At 44.1% G+C, this 17,548-nt stretch overlaps 1 protein-coding gene across 1 annotated transcript in view; it reads left to right on the top strand.

The window, feature by feature from the left end:
* Positions 1–11,035, top strand: part of LOC119163521 (F-box only protein 25) — a 19,070-nt gene extending 8,035 nt beyond the window's left edge. The window contains exons 5-7 of the mRNA XM_037415530.2: positions 1,535–1,761; positions 2,830–3,085; positions 10,391–11,035. Coding sequence (XP_037271427.2) covers positions 1,535–1,761; positions 2,830–3,085; positions 10,391–10,531 — 624 coding nt within the window. The 3' untranslated portion in view covers positions 10,532–11,035. The remainder of the gene's footprint in view (positions 1–1,534; positions 1,762–2,829; positions 3,086–10,390) is intronic.
* The last annotated feature ends 6,513 nt before the right edge of the window (positions 11,036–17,548 follow it).

Consider the following 17,548-nt stretch of genomic DNA (forward strand, 5'->3'; position numbering starts at 1 on the left):
GGGGATCTTAGCTACCAGTGCAGCAGTTTCCAGTCATCTCCTAGCCGTGACGGAGCGTAGATTAAATTTAAGGTGAGCCCCTTTCAATGTGCCTTGTCGTCTCCACAGTGAACCGTTTTGGGATAGCATTAAGCAGGGAATTTTCGGTTTAACTGGCTAAAACTGTGAGTGAAACTTGCGACATGAGCAAGACTGCTTATGGGAGTGATGTCGATCGAGTGTTTTTGAGTGGCTCAGATTGTTTCGGGGGGGAAGAGAACAAGTTGAAGATGAGCAACGGTCGTCGGGGCGGTAAGACGTCCTGACCATACTCAGAGCCACACCACCTTTGCCGTCATGTACTTTCTCACCAAACATGGCATCACGCAGCTTCTCCAGCCACCTTAATACTCCGATGTCGCTCCTTCTAAATTCTTCCCTGTTCCCAGACTTAAAATGGGTCACTAAAGGATGGCACCACAGCTCGCTCCAGGCCATTCAAGAGGCCATAGCAAGGGAGCTGAAGAGCATTCCTGTTGCAGCATTCCAGGGGGCCTTCAGTAATTGGCAGAATCTCTGGAAACACTGTGTTCATTCACAAGAGACATACTTTGAAAACTATTAAGTCCATGTGTCAAAATTGTCTACCTTTTTTTTTCAGTCAGTTCCACTACTTTTTGTAGAAATCCTGGAAATCAATATAGATTTAGTGGGAACAGAGTTGAATTCACGCAACTCTTCCTTTGCCATCACCGGTCATGACTGACGTAAGCAAACTGCACCCACAAATGTGTTCATAGCTGCCTGAATGATGGCTGATGCAAACAGTGTTTCTGTACCTCTAGCTTTCACATCTGGGTAATTATAACAAACCCCACGCTTTTGTGCAAAGAGCCAGAAAAACCTGTCGGTGCAGAGAAAATGAGAAACGATAAAAACCACGGGCGAGAGATGGACGCAGCGCTGATTACAACTAAAGCTTTATTGTGCATACCGTGGCATATATATACGCATAGATTGTGAAAAAGTGTTGGGGAAGGTGTACACCAGTTTTAAGTTGGTACCCCTGACAAGATTTCTGCGTTGAAAAATATACACAAACAACTGAAAAAAATTAAAAAGTCATCATTCACGTGAATGATATGCCTTGGTGAGTAATAGCTATCGAAGGCTCTCACACACATATTGCTTTTTTTGTAGTTGCGAAAAATTTGTGAACTCGGGGCGTTGCTGGCGCCGCTTCGACAAGCAGACTTGTCTTCTTCAAGAGTGCAACTGCCTCGTATGATTGTTGCAACATGCTCCACATATTTCATGTGCTCGCTTGTCACTTAGTACCTTAGCATTCTGCAGCGATCAAATATGTTTCTGTCAGACTAGGCAGCTGTCAATTAAGGAAATGGTTTGAACAGCCCTTATTGTGGTTTTCAAGCTTTGGTTGTAAGTCAGTGCTTAGTTTGTCTCTGTCCTGTTGTCCTATGGCTTGCCCTTCTTCTAGTTTTCAAAAGAGATGTACGAACTCTCCCAAATAAGCACTTGGGTGCTGTTCATGCAGCTCCTGCTGGAGGACCTAGAGCGGACGCTGCGCAAGTACCACTGCTGGGGTCGGCCGCTGGGCTCGAGCCAGCTGTGGGAGCAGCATCTGCAAACCCTGCAGCGCATCTGGAATGTCCAGAGGCACATTGACCTCTCCAACCCGACGCCGGACGACAACACACCCCAGTTTCCTCACCTGCCCCCCGAACTGCTCAGGGAAGTTCTGCTACGTCTGGCTGACTACAGGTGAGCGCCTTGTTAAACGGTATTCTAATGGCGTATTCGGTTCAATGTTTACGAGTGCTCTGGAAAGTGGCTGCGGGTTCGTTTGGAAGCATTCGAGCGCTCTCGGACTACCTTTGGCTGGTTCTTTCGGAGTGTCAACCTCCGACTCGGAGCGCTCCCGACCAGAGTGACTTCAAAGTGAGAGCGCGACGTTATCTGACCGGGAGGACGGATTACGTGACCCAACCTTGTGAAACCAATAAAATAGAAGGCACAAACAACTAACATTGTCCCAATCAAATGCTACAAGGCTACTCGCATCTCCCACAGACACTTGTCGATACAGAAAGGACATAACTACAGGTTAATTCTTTGTTGTTGTTTTGTATTTGAATACTTCTCATTAGATGGGACATTGTTGTATTACATATAGGATGTTCAACATTACTCAGTGCTATCTGATTAGTGTGATAAATGTATGCAAGTTCATTGTACATATACTTCAGTAACCACTATTTGTTCTTGTATTATATTTACTGTAACCTCTTTTCCTAAATTCATTAGATATTTGATTGTTTCTGAAAATTTGTATATATTGCACTTACTCTTTTTTGTATTGCCCTCCTGCTGCGCTCTCAGGTGAGAGCAGCAGTATTGGAAATAGATAAACAAATAAATAAATAATCACGTGGCTGCCAGCAGATGAACTATGTTAACCAGGTGAACAGCGCGAGTACGCATTTCGGAAGGAGACGTCGCCGGGCACTTAACACTTCGTTCACATGCATTATTAGTCGCGTTATAGGTATGTGTGTAGAGAGTTCGCATCTGCGAAGCCGTAAATGCACCATGTAAATGAGGAGGCAGCTAGCAAAGGTGGAGGAAACGTCCTTACAGAAAGACCAACATTTTTTATCGTGGTGTTGGGCAAGCATGAAATATTACGGAAAGTTTCGTGCTTTTAATGTGGGAAAAATTTGACCATTTGCTCTAATCTTTTCTCGGTTTATCGGAACCGTGAAAATGGGTGTAGCAAGTTTATTACTCAAGCCTAAGTAATAATTCGATTGGGCCTTTTCTGTTGCACAGAGACCTGGCCAGAAGTGGAGAGGCGCACCCGGTGCTGGCGGCGCTGCTACAGGAGGAGCATGTGTGGCGGCGCCTGTGCCTGTTTCATTTTGGTCCCCAGCTGGTGGAGCAGTGGTTGCAGCAGCCACCCGAAAAGCTCGACGGCGCTCCCGGGTGGCAGCGCCTCTTCCACCGCCTCCGCAAGAAGCACGGCCTGCGTGAGGAGTATGCTGACAGCCTGCTGCTCTGCCGCCACTGCCGGTGCCTCTTCTGGAAGGTGCGAGAATTGTGCTAACTCCTATGCAACTGCACTCCAAAGGGCAGTTTGCATCCTTTTGGGGAGAAGGTTTTGTCCCATAACAGTGATAGGCATTTGGTCATAACTTTTTAACAGCAGAGATGTTTAAGCTCGAGTTGCAGCTGTGGCCAGTGACCACTCACAACTAAGCTAAGCTGTGCAATGTGTAGTGGAAACATAGCATGCGGTTTTGCAAATGATGCGCATCATTAAGTACTGCAGTAGCACCGACTGAGGCACTAGTGCATCTAGAAAGAGGAGCCGAATTTTTTTCTCTTTCCACTGTGAACTGTATGTCAGGCTCAACAGGGTTCAGGCATGCGAGCAAGTTATCGAGCTGGCCAGACTTCACCACACAGATGAGAAGGCAACAGCAGAACCTGTCCTTTTGGTGTTTTGGAAACCCACCCACACAAAATGTTACCTCCATTTGAGCCCAAACCACCTCACATGCCATGAGATTTCTTTGGCGCAATGCCTTTTTTGGGGAGCTGAAAGAATTTGTTCGTCGCGACAGCAGCGGAAGGAGGAAAGGGATAGAATTTTATTTATTTATTTATTTATTTCAAAATACTGCCAATCCCTCAAAGGGATTATTACAGGGGTGGGAGTTGATTTATACATGAATGTACAGAAGTAATGCGGAGAGCATATTATGCGCTCTGTAAGAAATAGACATATACACGTATAAACGAAAAGATACATTCTAAATTTACACACAGCAAGAGATTAAAACAAGCATACTACATCAATATCACAATAACAATAACCAGAGTGACATGTGTCTGTGTCAAACAGCTCTCTCCACGAGTTCAGAGAATAATTCTAGCGTAGGCTGAGTAACAGTAATTTCATCTAAGGCATTCCATTCTCTTACAACTCGTGGAAAAAAAGAGAAGCGAAATACATTATTAGTAGGACGAAATTCTTCTAACGTGAATTTGTGTTTGTGTCGCGTTTCTCTGGCAGAGCTGTATGTAACAAATGACCTAGGGTTGATCTTAAAATTATTTTTTAACAACAAATATAGGAATTTCAATCTGTGCACTCTCGCTCGGTTAGACAAGGTAGTGAGACCAGCCTGCCGAAGAAGTTCTGTTGGGGAATCGCTACGCCTGTAGCGGTTGAAAATAAAACGGACAGCTTTCCTTTGTACGCGCTCAAGCGCAGCGATGTTGTATTTAGTGTGTGGAAACCACGTAATACTGGCGTATTCCAATGTCGGTCGGATAAGACTGGTGTAGGCAAGAGAACGTGTTTCAAAGGTAGATCCGGCAAGCGATCGTTTGAGAAAGAACAATTTATTCATTGCTTTTTTAGAAATTTGCTGCACGTGCGCATTCCAGCTTAGGTCACTGCTTATCGTTACACCCAGATATTTGTACTGTGAAACATTTCGTAGTGGGGTGCCGTTGATACTGTAAGGAAAGGTAAGTGTTGATTTTTTGTTAGTAATGTTCATGTAGACTGTCTTTTCTGCATTTAACACCATTTGCCAGTCTGAGCACCATTGAGACACTTTGTACAGAGAATTACTAAGTTTTGTTTGGTCATCTTCAGTTTTGATTGTGTGGTACAGTACACAGTCATCTGCAAATAATCTAATGTTTACGTCGACGTGCTTAGTAATATCGTTTATATATAGTAAGAATAGCATCGGGGCTAATACAGAACCCTGCGGTACACCAGATAGAACGGGAACAGTATCAGATACATGGGCATTGTATTGTACGTACTGATAACGGTCTGAAAGATAATCTTCAATCCAACGTGTGAGTAGTCCTTCGCCACTCACACGTTGGCAGAAGTCTGCCAACGTGTGAGTGACCTCGGCGCCAATGGCTACACAAAAGCGTTTGTTCACAGAGCCCTCCGCAATCATAAAAACGCGAAATCTGCATCGCCGCACCAACGCGTGTTAATTCCATACTTCGCCGGCACCATTAAAACAACAGCCCATATATTGAAAAAGGCAGGGGTCGACGTCGCAGACAATCCATTCACTACTGTCGGCAGCTTCATCCCTCGCCACAAAAATTACGCACCTGCGGAAAAATCTCAAGGCATCGTATACCGGATCCAGTGCACTGACTGCCCTGCTTCCTATATTGGGAAAAAAGGCGAAAGATTAATTGGAGAACCTGAAGTGAGGCCCGGGGAAACAAAAAACTTTCATGAAAGGATGCGACAGCACAAGAATGACCTCCGTCAACTGAACAGCCAATGGAGCGCAGTAGCAGAACACTGCGAGCGGTTAGACGACCACATCCAATCGTATGATGCAGTGATTCTGAAAAAAAAAAAAAAAAAAGGAACACCCACCGGCGACTCCTCCTTGAATCCTAGAACTTTCAGCAGGCGGCAGGCAACATCAACAACTCCACAATTGGGACATTGACCTCCCTCTACTGCCAAGGTTTGCGGCAGGTGGCGGCAAACTTCTCACGCAAGGCGAGCAATCATATGTAAACGCCGCACATCTCTGGCTTTCTTACCCCTAAGGAAGGAGCCGGTCTGGCTTCAAAACATCCTGTTTCTGAATACAATTTTTGGTTGGGGTTTTCTGATTGGCTCATTCTTATCCCAACCAGGCAGACTTCTGCCAAATTTTCACCTTTGGTTATTATTGTTTACGTCAGCCTGTTCATTTGACTACCGTATACACGCGTGTAAGGGCCGCACCCGTGTAAAGGCCGCATCCCGTTTTTAAGAAGCACATATTAAAAAAAAAAAAAGTTGTGTGTAAGGGCCGCATCCGCACTTTCCTTGACCCATGCGTATTCAAAATGCGCGCACGTGTGTGAGCTACTAGGCGTTGTCAGTAGATGGCGCTAGAGAACGCAATTCTCATCATCACCATATAGTACATCATTAGAATAATTTGTTGGTTTTCTTCATGCTAATAAGTTCATGAAGTTGGCTAAAAATTTTAAGTTTTTTCAGTAGTGTTCATACACCCGCCAACTAAAGGTTAAAGCGGGATTTTATCTTTAACTTCTGACACTTCTATACAAACGCGCTATCCATATCGGCATTAGCATCACCAACTTTGGTATTTGTGCCTTGTTCGGTCATTGTGCTGTTCAGTCTGCCATGTGCTCGAGTTTCGCACACCGTTGAATGACTCTGGGACACTAGCTAGTTTTCTGCGGGACGTTTACGTTTTGGCACGATGGGCAAGCAGCTGAATAGCTATACAGCTGGCTATAAGTTGAAGGTGATCGAGTTTGCCCTCGAGCACGGGAAACGGGCCGCCGGCATAAAATTCGACGTTGATGAGAAGTGTGTTCAACGTTGGTGCGCCCAGAAGAAAGCCTTGCAGAACACCAACATCAAAAAGTGCGCTTTCCGAGGAAAACAGTGCAAGTATCCTGATTTGGAAGAGGAGTTGCTCCGCTATGTGACTGAGGTGCGGAACGATGGTTTTGCGCTCACTATAGACATGCTGCGCATGAAGGCACTAGCCTTGGCACGTGCGAAAAATATACCGGCCGGGAATTTCAAGGCTAGTGCTGGCTGGGTGCGAAGGTTTCTGAAAAGAAAGGGACTCTTTTTTTTCGGCGAAGGACCACGCTGTGCCAGCGGCTGCCTGAAGACTATACCGACAAGGTGCTTAGTTTTCACAAGCATGTCATCGGCCTGTGCCATCAGCACAGTTATTTGTTGTCGCAAATAGCGAACGCTGATCAAACTCCTGTGTGGTTTGACTCTCCCGAGAACTACACAGTCGAAGTAAAAGGCAAGAAGAGTGTCGCCGTGCGGACCACCGGCGCTGAGCGCTAACGCTGCACCGTGATGCTTTGTGTGACCGCGGACGGGCGGAAGCTACCCCCGTACGTTGTTTTGAAAAGGAAAAGAATTCCCAACGAAGTTTTCCCCAAGGGCATCATAGTTAGAGCCCAAGAGAAGGGATGGATGAACGATGATTTGGTGCTAGACTGGGTGAAAAGTGTTTGGCAGAACAGACCCGGAGCTTTGTTGGCCAAACATTCACTTTTAGTATTGGATAGTTTCCGCGGCCACCTTGCCGATAAGGTGAAGGAGCAGCTGCGCCGTGTCGGCACAGACATGGCCGTGATTCCAGGCGGCCTCACAGGAATGTTGCAACCATTGGATGTGAGCGTGAATCGACCATTCAAAGTTGGATTCCGAAGACTACACGGAATGGATGGCAACCGGCAACCATGAGCAGACGCCGACCGGACGGCTGAAGAGGGCACCGCTTGCTACTGTTCTCGGTTGGGTATTGTCGGCGTGGAGCTCGGTGTCGACGGACATTGTGTCCCGAAGTTTTAAGGTCACTGGGATATCCAACAGCCTGGATGGCACCGAAGATGACTGTTTGTGGAATGATGGTGCTCCGCAACACACTATCCCGGACTCCGAGTTAGAGGACTCGTCGAGTGACGACGATTAAGCGCACACGCGGCATACTGCAATAAATGCTCTTCGTTCACTAACTGGTACGTTGTTTTTAGTTCACCAAACAAAAAGTTCCGTGTATGGGCCGCAACCTGAAAATTAGCCCTCACTTCCTGAAAAAAAAGTGCGGCCCTTTCACGCGTTTATACGGTAAATTGGCAATTATGCACCCTGGTGATAACAATCCCTTTTCGTCCAAATACCGCTCGTGCTTTAAATCAGCTGATGGTCAATAGCAGTAATATGCTAGATGACAAAATAGAGCAGCTGCCGGCATCCATGAAAGTGAGGGCCGGTCTCGTATAAAAAGAAGGTGTTTGAGCAAACGTCGATATTGCGCTGCACTTCTAAACTCGCGCACGACTGCAAGATTAGGTCAACTTGTTCATAGCAGCATGTGCTTTCTGCATTATCGTATTTACTCGCATAATCCTCGCACTTTTTTAGCGGGAAACCGATGCAAAATCACGTGAGAAAAATTTTACGCGAAAACAAATGAAGCAGGAAAAACAGAGTGGCTGCAAATAGGGATTCTCATGCTAACAACAAGCTAGCTTTGAGAGAGGAACTTGTCCTAACACTAAAACCACAGGTTCAACACAAGGCAAGATTTATTTGGAACACAAAAGCTGCAAGCAAATAGTACAGTGTTTTGGAACAGCGTATGCAAAGCTTGCGGGCGTAGCGTTAGCGATCGTCACTCAACCGGAGCTCGCAAAATGTTAGCGTACGGCGTTATCCTTGAGCTGATGGCCATCTAACTCTGAATCGTCCGCAGTCACCTTCTGACGAAATAGTCTTACCATCCATCCCAGTCTTAGGCACACGGAAGGCGCAATGCAGGCTGCCCGTGCTGCCGTCATCAGCAGCGAACACAAAATTCGTCGCCTCTAACGTGCCGGCAGCCCCATTGCAGTTGTTTAGTGCATGATAAATTACGTTCAACTTGAAAGCAGTCGTGTAGCTTTCTTATTGTCCCATAACGTAACCACAGAACAGGCAAAACATACATACACTTGCCACTTTGGCTTGGATTGGGGCTTTGTGCATTGATAGTATGAACAGGAGTGAAAGTGCTGCGCCGTTTGCTCTATTTTGTGCCTATTTGACCTGCTGTGCCTAAACGGGAATTTTCATGGGCAATGCCAATTTAGACGAGTTTTATCATCGGCCGAGCAACACGCATGTGGTACACTAAGGACGCAACCACATTCATATCAAATTAGTTCAGTCACGTCTATTGGTTCTGTTTCACTAGTCGCGTCGTATTTTGGTTCATGCATGAATCTTGTTAAGGTGACAGTTGTGTGCATACCTCATTATGCGACTCTTTATATGTTTGAACAGCATAGCTGTTAGTCGAATCATATAAACTGAAAAAAAAACTACAAATCAGTTTTACCGGCAGAGTGATGACTGCAATAGCAAGAATTTATAATGTTGTAATGCTAATGTCTCAGGCTGTCCTTTCTATTTTTGCTACCACGCCATTACGCGTGTAGCGCTGCCTTGCGCAAACCGCGCCTGAATGGCTGGGCACAATTTAGATAATCTTAGAACCTTCCAATGAGATTACGTGCACAATGCGTACATTAGAGTTCTGGACCTAATGCAGCTGCCAATGCAGCTGCAATAATGCAGCTGCTGGAATGCTGCCAACTTGTAGTTTAAATGGAACATGGCGGTGATGGCGAAAATTCGTGAAGTGTCGAGTGCCCTCACGCGAAAATTCGAAACAGCGGGCAGCTTGTGCCGCCTGCAATTGCTGGTTTCGAGGCTACAGTGCCACTGTGATCGTGCGTTGCAGTTTGCAGGAGGGCAAACGCTATTCTAAAACTCATATGGCGCCAGCTATGCCCGCAATGCCTGCAGCGCTTGCAAACATTATTCGAAAACTCCCTAATGACACAGTGTGCCCATCTAAATTTCTTCGCGGTTCTCATGTCGCCTGTAGCACTTCAATGGCCGGAACATAAATTCTTTACACTCATTTTTATAGAGCCCTATTGGTTTAGTATGAAAAAATAAATTTTATTAGTTCATCTCTAGTCTAATTGACCTGCTGTTCATGTTAAATGCGGTGTTTTATTCACATTTTGAACGTAGCCACATTTTAACATCAATTTTTTTTTTTTTCATTCATCTGATGTCTGGTAGCTGTCCAGAGTGCCGTTTATGTATTTCTTTTTAGTTGTTGTGCTTTCAGCTTTGATGTTGTAAGATATTTATCAATTTGGGGTAAGTCTGGTCACTTGATCAGCATTGAATGCTTACTAAAAACCACTGAAAAAATTTTGGTTTTGTGAGAAAGCAAAAATTCTAATTATCGGTGATGTGTGACCAGAGAAATCTGCTCCAAAACTAAATTTTGATGCTCCAGAGCTGCTCCAAAACTCCCATTTTACTGCTTCAAATCTGCTCCAAAAACCGTAATATTCCTTCTTCCAAAGCTACTACAAAAGGTTGAAGCCCGCTTTTACTCCTGTATGCATAACGCATAAGAGATGGCGCCAGGCTGTTGTGCGCTATCATCATGGGTGGTTGGAAGGAGCCGGCAACATTTCGGCTGTAATTTTCAATGGTGTGATAATTACTTTCAAAGAAAAAAGAATAGTATTTTTTGTTGGGGAGTGAGAATTGTGGGAGTGTGAAGATTACGTGAGGAAATACTGTATATGTTCTTTCACCAAGCATCAAAGATCGTTCAGGAAACCTGTAAGTTATTGTACACCACTCATGCTGTATTCTATCATTTCGACTATTTCGAGTTGTTTTCTATTTTGATTCGAAGTGTATGCACCGTCATAAGTGCTGCTGCACCACCACCAGGCCTTGCCAATTGGGTACATTGCATCTATGCAGTCCTTTGGCCATCCCTGCCTCAACTCGTCGCGAGAAGAGACTGTGGAGGAGAGCAACAACGGTGCTGTGACGCCGACCGGCGTCTTGCCCATGTGCATTCCTGTCACCCCACAGGCCTTCCTCCAGTTCTTCTCGCTGTGAAAGGCACTGGTCTCCCAGTGCCAACATCTTTCTGGAACCGAATCTGTCGTGGTTCCCAAGAATGTTATTGCTGGCAGCTGACAATGCCAGCGCTGCCGCTGCGTCGGCATGTCTCGTTTCCCTCCTGTTGTCCTCTTCCGAAAAGGCAGCCTACTCAAACTTGTTGTCTTTTACATTTTTGGATCTTATCTTCTTGACAACACTTTCGGTCAGAGTGTGTTGCATGCCCCTGGAAAGGGTGTGTCGCAGTTTTTGTGAAGTTGGGAACGGGGTTGCTCTTGTCACGGCGCCACTCGCTCGAGGCAGCGTTACATTGAAACTAATATATTCTTGCAGGCTCCAGGCTAATGCTGCTTCGCAGTGTTTAGTTCGTGCATGTTTTACATGTTATCTAGTGCTTTGCAGTTGTACATGGCAGTGCTGTGCTAGTCTTACGTCGATAATTGTGCTGCACATGCGCTCAATTTAGTGCTGTGACTAATGCTGCCCTATCATCAGAACTCGCATACATTTCTCCTTATTGGCAGTTCTGCAACCTGCAGTATATGTTGCTGAACATAGATCAGTTTAAGATAGTAGGGATTACTATCTTGCAGTGAAAAGGCTACCAAATGTGTGCAGCCTATACCGTCTAAATGTAAGCTGTGTTATTTTACTAGCATGGTCAACGTGCATTTGTGGCACACAAGACGTTGTTATTAAAAAGCATTACAAATTCCCCCTGCCAGTTAAAAAAATAGTATCATTTTCTCAGTGCGAATCACTAGGCAATTAAGTGGGTAATTGACGAATTGGTCACACAAATTTTCAGCAGATCAGACTATGTTCTTTGCTTGTCACTTTGGCAGTATTATTCCCAGCTTCTATACCATCGAACAAGCCAACGGCCATTTCTTCCGGTTGAGGTGCCGTGTCAAACAATACAGCGTGCAGATGTTAGTGTGTCTATAAAAGTGTTTTTATTGATTGAAAACACTCATTGATCTTTCCTTTTTCCTATTTTGGGGAACCTCTTGTAGTTATCTGAAGCTTGTTGCTGGTTCGATTGGTTATCTAGTTCACTTGTGGTTAATGCACCTGTGTCAGTGACACGCAGAACAAGACCGTTCTATGCTATCTTCCCGTCGTTTATTTTGATTGCATCAAAACATGCCGAGTCATACAACCACTTGGTGCGACAGTTGGCAAAAAATGTTTCGCAGAGGTGCTCTCATTCAGGCTAGCATAACATTCCAACATAAAGTTGTAGCATGTGGCATGGCTGGTGTTTTGAAAGTTCGTGCAGCGTGATATCTGTACTGTTGAATAATAATGCTAGTGGATGGCATTTCTGCTTGGAAGTCAAGAAGATAGATCAGGCTACTGACATGCATAAACGGTCAGCCAGTTTTAGCAGAGATGCTGGATCACTCCGGTGGCTTCGTGCCACCACTGTGTACTCCCTAGAGCCAATAGTATGTAGGCACGTCCACAATTCTGGCTACTACTACGTGGATTATCTCCCAGCCCTAAGCCTGGGCTCTCGTGCACCACTGTGATGTCAGTACGAGTTCCCAAAAGTCTGCTTTAATGATATACAGGAGTGTGATCAAGCACACGTGTTGTGCCGTTTAACGAGAGTATACTGTATTATGGTATAGCATATCAAGCATGGAAAGAGGCCATTCTTGCAAGACACCAAAACTCAGTCTGCAGCCATTACAAGCGACTGTACGGTTGGTCACTGTATGGTTGTGTCATATTGAAACCATGCAAGCTCTGCAAGGACATGCATTCACTTTTTTTTTTTTAAACACCCACTTTTTTGTACAATTTCCATAGGGAGTGGGAAAAATCATGTATTGGTTGTATAGTATGGCTGTTCTTCAAATGTAGAGGGCAAACAGAACTCTATTGAAATAGCTCTTTCCCAGAGAATTGAAAGCATCAATGATTGCAACACCCACTGTGTGGATGCATGCTTCAAATTGAATATTTAAGCCCTTTTTTTCTCTATACTTAGTGCACTTGTTAATGTGATCGATAAGAAGCAGCTCACATATAGAGAATTAAGTGGTGAAAGTTTTTTTATTCCCCTTTTTTCCTAGTCTTTGTCATGGAACATTCTGCAGCTTTTACCAGTGCATATCAATGCTGCTATTAGTACGAGCAGAGCCAAAGAGATGTTTAACAGTAACAAGTGTAAAGAGCAAGCTGTGTTAACATTTGACTAAAAAAAAACTAAAAAGTTGCACATGATGTCACGGCAATAGGCCTGCACACCTAAGGTTCCTCTTCAAGGGGGACGAATGTGCGTTGCAGTGCCCCTCTTCCTTATTAGGTCAATGTATTGGACGCAGACTTTGCACTCCCCGCCCTTCTTGGGTGACTCCGGGGGAATGCTTCCCCTGCCCCCCTCCGATGCTCACGCCTATGCTAACAATTATGCGAAGTGGTTGTACGGCTACATTGGGATGATCTCCCAGCATCACGGAATGGGACCGTGGCAAGAGCAGCACCCGAAAGCTTGTTTCCAGCTGAGCTCCTGTTATGATCACCGGTGCTTTAGAGTTTGTACATATGTATGTAGGAAGGCATATGAGCTATATTTTCTATACAGAAATCTTATTTCAGTATTTAAAATGCCTAAAAAAAAATGAACTTAAAAGAATATATATTTATATGTTTGTCTGCAAGCTGAGAGAGTGTTTGTTGGAGGAGAGAAAGGAGTGAACGACACATCAGCACTGTGTTGAAGCAATCTGTTGAATGTTGAAGAGCTTGTGTGAAAATGTGAAATGTTGAGGAAACTTGCAGCAATCTGCACCCCACCTGCCCTCTTCTTTTCGCGATGGTTGTTTTTCAAAGCTTTATACGCTCTGCTGAAATGCCCGAGTGGTATGATTTGTTAACTTTATCTCAATGTCGGAAAAACGGTAATTAAGCTCTGGTGTATTTGAACTTGGCTGGCAATAACAGTTTGGTACTATGCAGCTGTGCTTTTGTTAAATGCTTTCCCAAAATAAACTTGCTGTGTGGCTCCCTATAACAAAATATAATAAGCAGCACATGCTTCTGGCAACTCGAATTGCTTCTGATAGGGCTTATCTTTGGTGTGGGGGGTTGGCTCTCGAGTAAGTGCAACGTCAGGAAATTGGGAACTGAAACAGAATGAAATAGACTTACGTTATTATGATCTCAGATAGTCAAAGATCATGAATTGACTTTGACACCTTTCGTATGTTCTAAACAAAAAGGAAGTAATTTTGAAGGGCAAGTATCGGTTCGCTGTGAAGCAAAACAGTGTTGATAAGGATAGAACAAGGGGGGCACCAGGATTATTTTACCAGGGGGGCACCCACGATAAGCGAGTTCCTTCATGGGGGGGGGGGGGGGGGCACTTAGTCATTGTGTCACGACTATGTTCCCCCTTGGGGAGGCAACAAGGCAGCAGTCCAAGATTTGTGGGGTGCTCCAGCCCCCCTCCCCGGCACTCTTGGGACAGAAGGATAAACATTACGTGTTGTGACTACACTGTCTATTGCACAAAGGAATACCTTCACCAGACAGAAGGTATTGGCTGTGCACAGGAAATTTCTAAAGCATCATTCAGGTCACTATGAGGATATTAGGAGGACATTGCACTATGAGGATACTAAGAGGCGTTTAGTGATATGGGGATATAGCAAATAAAAATATTTAATGAGGTGGTAGCGGAAGGCAGTGAGCTAGTTTAAGTATCAGAGGATCTCTTCATTGCCTTGACCAGTGCCAGCAAGCGATCTAACTTCCTGGATTTGGCAGGATATGACACTTGTTTAGGGCACCCTTTTGAGTGGTATGGCTGGCCTAACGCTTGAACCTCGCTGTGCATAATGATTTAATTATTTGATCTGAGTATGTAGTATGACATCATTTTATTATTCTATCTTCTATTAAATATTTGTAAAGCTCTAATAATTTGATCTGAGTATGTAGTATGACATCATTTTATTATTCTAAATATTTGTAAAGCTCCTATTGCCTGCTGTGATTCCATGATGGACTACTGGAAAATGGTTGACTTTTGCTCCTATGTTGACGTGACGGTGTGTGGTTTCCGACCTCGTATTCCGAACTCCTTGTTGCGTTTTCTCCATGTTGCTTTGCACATTGTTAGTAGCACTTTTATTCAATGCTATCCCAGATATGTTACATTTGTGAGCTCATGGTCTTTCCTTCTCGCTGTAGACTATAGTGAAATAATGTTGAAGAGCATGGGTCTAGAACTATGATGTTATTTTTTATGTATCATTATGTGACACTGTGTGCTTATAGCAGAAACTGATCTTTGCGTTGCTTCTGCTCCAGGTTATGGACATATCTTTAAAGAAATATCCCATTTCAATTGAATGCAGCCTTGCCTTGTCAGATCATGCAGTGAAATGCTAAAACGTCACAACCACATATTTAAAGCAATGGTACGTAAGGGTCACAGTTTTAATGGGACGTATCTGGAAAGTATCTGTGGCTGCAAAATTGTCAACATTGTGAAAGTCTGCTGTAACGTCAAAAAATATTAGAGTTTTACGACACGGACTTCTTGATGACGTGTGATAAACAGCTGGTGATTAATAAAGAGCTCCTTCAGCTTCCATTAGTTAGCATTACAATCCATCCCGGTAAATATCAACCAATGAGCCATTCTAAGTTTTCTTGGCATCTGCTTTTGACATCTCTGATCGTTCGGGAAATCATTGCGCACTGCATGAACGTAAAGCTCGTCTATGACGCGGTCCAATAACTTGTACATCCCGAATCTACTTATACGGTTGTCTAGTCAAAGTGGCACACCGATGACCTTTTAGGAAAACGTTAGACATTTCCCACCTTGTTGATATGCCTGCATAAAAATAGAACCTCTTTTATTTTTTGTAAACATGTAAAATGAGCACAGTTCTGAGATAGCCAATGCTTTTTGCGGACGACCAAATATTATTGGGTTGGCTTCAGATATTTCTTTAGTTTACACAGCTTTTCCATGAACACTGTTCATTATTGTTTGTTGTGAAATATGCTGAAGTGAGATGGTACTCGTATGGAAAGTTTTGCAGCTCTGTAATACAGCTCTCTCATTCCGTTTTGATGTTAGAGACTGAGTTTAGGTGTGTGTACGTTTTATTCCCCCTCGTTTTTTTTAGCCTTAGTCTTTCTTATTTTATCCTTATGGGTCTTAGAGTATACTCATTGACTGCATATATACAGCCGTCACTTTTGTTTGTACAGTGTTCACAGTTAATTCTAGTTGACTAATATGCCTAGACAATAGTTAATACAATTTGCATATTAAGACAGCTTTCCTGCCTTTTCAAAAGCTCTTGGGTGTGGAGCGGATATCAAAAGCACTTTTCTACGAAAGAGTGTTTTTTATCAAATGTGCAATTATCCTCTGCTGCGTCTGTCTATAAAAATGTTTTGTCTGTTCAGTCTTTCTTTATGCTCTGTAACCAATTTGTATGGGCAACTATACATAACTTATGTTTTTTTTATTTGCATGCTATTCATATATTGCCTTGCTGATGCGTGGTTGTATGTTGCAAGCTTACTAGGTGTGATGCAGTGCCTATGTGTACAGATAAAAGATGCATATTGTACAGTTTAAATCATACTTTTAGTTAGTTTTTTTTTATGGAAACCTTCTTCTTTGTTCCTCGTACATTTCTTGAAAATGTTTGTCTGACCTCTAAAAAGTTATTTTGACAAGTCATATGTATGTGATCCAAGCCGGTAAATGCATATATACTCAAAATATATATTTTGCTTCTTGGTGTTATATACGTTTAAAAAATAATAAAGTGTACATCTCTACCTTCGAAGGTGTCAGTTCAGTGTTGATAAGCAGCATTCCGTTGCTTTGCAAATGCAAGGAGGAGCGCATTTTTACACACTCAGTCAGAATGCCCGCGACTTGAAATGTTACATGTAGCGGCGGTCATGTATTGCGCGTAACTGTGTAGACTCTTCTACATCTTGCTACATTCATATTCATACCGAACAAAACATGCGTGTCTGACGAATATTTTCAGCAACTCTGTATGTCACAAAAAAGAAAGTTTGGAAGAGTTGTGTTAAAGGAATGGTTGTTATGTATCATGAAGGCCCAGCAACAACTAAAATAATATGGTCCCCGAGATTCACAAAAAATATTTTCCCATTTAACCTGCTATATATATTTTAAAGGTTTCACGTTGTATAGAAATTCTTCTGACCTACGAAGTTGTGCATCAAATTACATTAGTCATGCATAATTAACAGACAAAACGTTATTGCATGCCCTGTAGGGATGAAACCCTGACTCATTGTAAAAGATTCCTTGCTGGATGTGTACGCCGCAATTTTTTATTCACTCTGGAATTTTACATGGCAAATCTAAAATATTTGGACGTGCAAAGTACCTTTAATTTGTCTGGGACAATCTTGGCCACTCACGGTTTTATGACGTACACGTGCTTGAAAAGCTAAGTGCACGCGCATGCGCGTTTGTAGCTAGACTTGTCGCTTAACTTTGCCGCTTCCTGGCCGTGGGCTCGCAGAAACCCAATGCAGTGTTCTGTACGAGGCAGCGCGGTGAACTTCTGAGGAACCGAGAGCCAGCGAGAGAGGACAGAGTGAGAAACAAATGGGCGAACGTCGCTCGAAACGGAAAGTGTGGAACATGTGCTGATCGAAACGCACGGTTCGTTTGAACGCTGGCGGAAACATAAGCTGCTGCGGTAGCTCAACGGAAGAGGGAGTTCGTTCGGCGGGGGCTGTTTTCCAACACGTGCGCGCCCAGAAAACGAGTGGAAAAAAAGAAAGGGGAGATGTTAGAACCGGAGCGAGGAGTGCGTCTCTCTCTCCTGGATAAACTGATCGCGTGGGCGGCCCGTGGGGGGGACTGGAAGGGGGCCGCGTGAAAGGGCGACCAGACCGCAAGCAAGCGCACACACACAAACGTTGTGGCGGAGGAGGCGAGGCGCCGGCATCTCAGACCTCTCGGCGCCTAACGGCACTCGTCCG

The sequence above is a fragment of the Rhipicephalus microplus genome, chromosome 9, assembly GCF_043290135.1.
Source record: "Rhipicephalus microplus isolate Deutch F79 chromosome 9, USDA_Rmic, whole genome shotgun sequence".
Lineage (NCBI taxonomy): Eukaryota > Metazoa > Arthropoda > Arachnida > Ixodida > Ixodidae > Rhipicephalus > Rhipicephalus microplus.